General features: G+C 33.9%; 1 protein-coding gene across 1 annotated transcript; it reads left to right on the top strand.

Annotated features, from left to right (window-relative positions):
* The first annotated feature begins 115 nt into the window (after positions 1–115).
* ciao2a (cytosolic iron-sulfur assembly component 2A) lies at positions 116–2,882 on the top strand. The gene is made up of 3 exons (XM_034880365.1): positions 116–467; positions 1,554–1,718; positions 2,803–2,882. The coding sequence occupies exons 1-3, from the start codon at positions 344–346 to the stop codon at positions 2,880–2,882; spliced, it is 369 nt and encodes a 122-aa protein (XP_034736256.1). The 5' UTR covers positions 116–343.
* The last annotated feature ends 57 nt before the right edge of the window (positions 2,883–2,939 follow it).

Raw genomic sequence — 2,939 nt, 5'->3', positions numbered from 1 at the left:
TATATATGTTTTGTTGTTGTTCAATAAAGTTTGTCAAAAAAAAAGATTGCGTTAGTCATCGATTGTTTTTCCTTAAAAGCAAAACACCGGAAGCGGAAGCGAGACGGAGGCGCTCATTGGCTGCGATGTTATCACACTCACAATCATAGACGGTTAAAGAAAGAAAGAAAGAAAGGAAATAATCAGCTGTCTTATGATTTAGTGTTTACCAGAGACAACTAGAGAAAAGGAAAGGAGTTAACTTTATACTGAAATAGTTCCTGGAGAGGTCGATATCTGCGTCTGTTTCTCTGTTTCCGGCCAAAGTCACAGTCCCGGTGATTATAATGGCGTTTTCCAAAAAATGGAAGCGGTGTTGAGCCTTGTGTCGTTAACCGCCACCAAGGTGTTACAGTTGTCCGGACTCTTCGACGACAGGAATGTCCTGAAGGTTAAAAAGATGGAGGAGAAAGCGTTAGAAGTGTACGGTGAGTCGCTCCCGGCAGGCCCCATGTTTCTGCTGTGTTTGGTTATTTTTGGCGAAGTTAGGCGAAGTTCGGTGAACCTGGACGTGCCGAACACTTGGGTATTATTCCATTAAACAGCCATTACTGTATGAAGCAGTTAGACAGTCGGGACAGGTTGCAATAACGAAGGCGAAGTTAAATATGCGATTTTTTTGCATTGAGTTTGGTGAGTTTTTAACGTTAGTTAACGAGGGGACGTGTCTTTATTTGGGTAAGTGAACAAGAACTTTTCCGATTGGAGTGTTGTGTGGTTGGAGTAAATGGCAAATATTGGGATAATAAAGTATATAATGGCTGTTTTTTAATGGAGTTATGTGTGGTTGGAGTGAAAGGAACATATAGCAGTGCTGGTACATCACTAAATAGCTGATTTTCTGAATGGAGTTTGGTGTGGTGGGAGTAAATGGCAAATACTTTTTTGTTTTTGGCAACAAAAAAAAATTATGGAGTTTGCAGAGGTTGTAGTACTAAAAATGACCAAAACATGATTTTTTTTTTTTAAATGACAAAAATGTAACAAAAAAAGACAATAAAGACAAATGTAAATAAAAATGACAAAAATGTAAAAACCAAAAAATGTGAAAAATTGTAAAAAAGACATTAGAGGAATATTTGGCCAGTGCTGGTACATCACTAAACAGCAGATTTTTTTAAATAGAGTTTGGTGTGGTTGGAGTAAATGGAAAATTTTGGCACAATATAGTTTTATAATGGCAGCAGAGGTTGTAGTTAAAGGAACATATGGCCGGTGCTGGTAAAGAACTACAACATTCACGATTTCTTTATTGTCATAACACAGTACACTGTAGTACAACATTCCAAAACAAAAAAGAAATGAAACAACCTCAAAAACAACAGTAGCCTACAAATAAATGATCTCAGCATAAAACAAAACCCAAATAATGTAAAATATGTAAAAAAAAAAAAAAAAAGAGGAACAATCACAAACGACAACAACAGATGTAGGCGAAGAAGAGAGACTTCATTTGATTTGGAAGACATCTGTTTTTTTGACCACACACCTGGTTTTCCCGCCCTTCCTCTCAGACGTGATCCGGTCGATCCGGGACCCGGAGAAGCCCAACACCCTGGAGGAGCTGGACGTGGTGACGGAGAAGTGCGTGGAGGTCCAGGAGCTCGGAGAAGACGAGTACCTCATCATCATCAAGTTCTCCCCGACCGTCCCTCACTGCTCCCTGGCCACGCTGATTGGTGATTATTATTATTATTATCATTATTATTGTTGTTGTTATTATTATTATTATTATTGTTATTGTTATTATTATTATTGTTATTGTTATTATGGAGCTCGAATAAATAAGATCTGAGTCCACGCAACTATTATTATTATTATCATTATTATTGTTATTATTATTATTATTATTGTTATTGTTATTATGGAGCTCGAATAAATAAGATCTGAGTCCACGCAACTATTATTATTATTATTATTATTATTGTTATTATTATTTTTGTTATTATCATTATTATTATTATTATTATTATTGCTATTATGGAGCAAGAATGATGAAGATCTGAGAAAATCAAAAATCTCTCAAAACATAAAATCTCTCAAAAATAATTTTACGTTTTTTAGATAATTTTTTCACACTGAAAGCAATAAATAAATAAGATCTGAGTCCACGCAACTATTATTATTGTTGTTGTTGTTGTTGTTATTATTGTTATTATTATTATTATTATTGCTATTATTATGGAGCAAGAATGATGAAGATCTGAGAGAAAAAAAAATTAGAGAGAAAAAGTTTTCATACCAATAGTAAAAAAAACTTTTACGTTTATTTTTTGATATTTTTTTTCTTTTAAGATAATAAAGTATATAAAATAAAAATACAACTTTTTCTCTCAAATATTTTAATAAAGTCATATAAAATATATTAATAGTCATAACACTTTTTTTGAAAATATTAGAACAAAGTTTTCATACCAAACAAACTCAACATTTTTTTTTTTTTACTCAAATACATATATTTTGCTATTAGTGAGAAAAAATAATTTATGTAAAAATAATCTAAAAAATCAAAAATCTCTCAAAACATAAAATCTCTCAAAAATAATTTTACGTTTTTTAGATAATTTTTTCACACTGAAAGCAAAAAATAGATATTTGAGATATATATATATATTTTTTTTGCTATTGGTATAAAAACATTTTCTCTCAAAAAGAATTTCTTCCGCTGTAGCAGCAGCATCCATTTCCCAGCATGCATCATTGTTCTTGCCGTCGGGTGTCCGGTGTGTCTGGTGTGTGACGCGATGCTTCCTGTGTCTGCAGGTCTGTGTTTACAGGTGAAGCTGCAGAGATGTTTGCCTTTCAAACACAAGGTGAGCGCCGGAAGAGCAACTTGTTCTTAAAGGGGCGCCAGAGCAAGGGGAATGACAGGGGGAAACGCCAGAGCAGGGGGAATGAGA

This window comes from Etheostoma cragini, chromosome 8, assembly GCF_013103735.1.
Source record: "Etheostoma cragini isolate CJK2018 chromosome 8, CSU_Ecrag_1.0, whole genome shotgun sequence".
In the NCBI taxonomy this organism is placed as follows: Eukaryota; Metazoa; Chordata; class Actinopteri; order Perciformes; family Percidae; genus Etheostoma; species Etheostoma cragini.
Note: the sequence above shows the minus strand (reverse complement) of the source record. Positions and strands in the feature narration are given on the sequence as shown.

What these genes read in the sequence shown, in the direction of transcription:
- ciao2a (XM_034880365.1), top strand. Translation starts at nt 344, where the DNA reads ATGGAAGCGGTGTTGAGCCTTGTGTCGTTAACCGCCACCAAGGTGTTA. An exon ending in GAAAGCGTTAGAAGTGTACG is followed by an intron (nt 468 to 1,553) that starts GTGAGTCGCTCC and finishes CCTTCCTCTCAG; the next exon opens with ACGTGATCCGGTCGATCCGG. An exon ending in CTCCCTGGCCACGCTGATTG is followed by an intron (nt 1,719 to 2,802) that starts GTGATTATTATT and finishes CTGTGTCTGCAG; the next exon opens with GTCTGTGTTTACAGGTGAAG.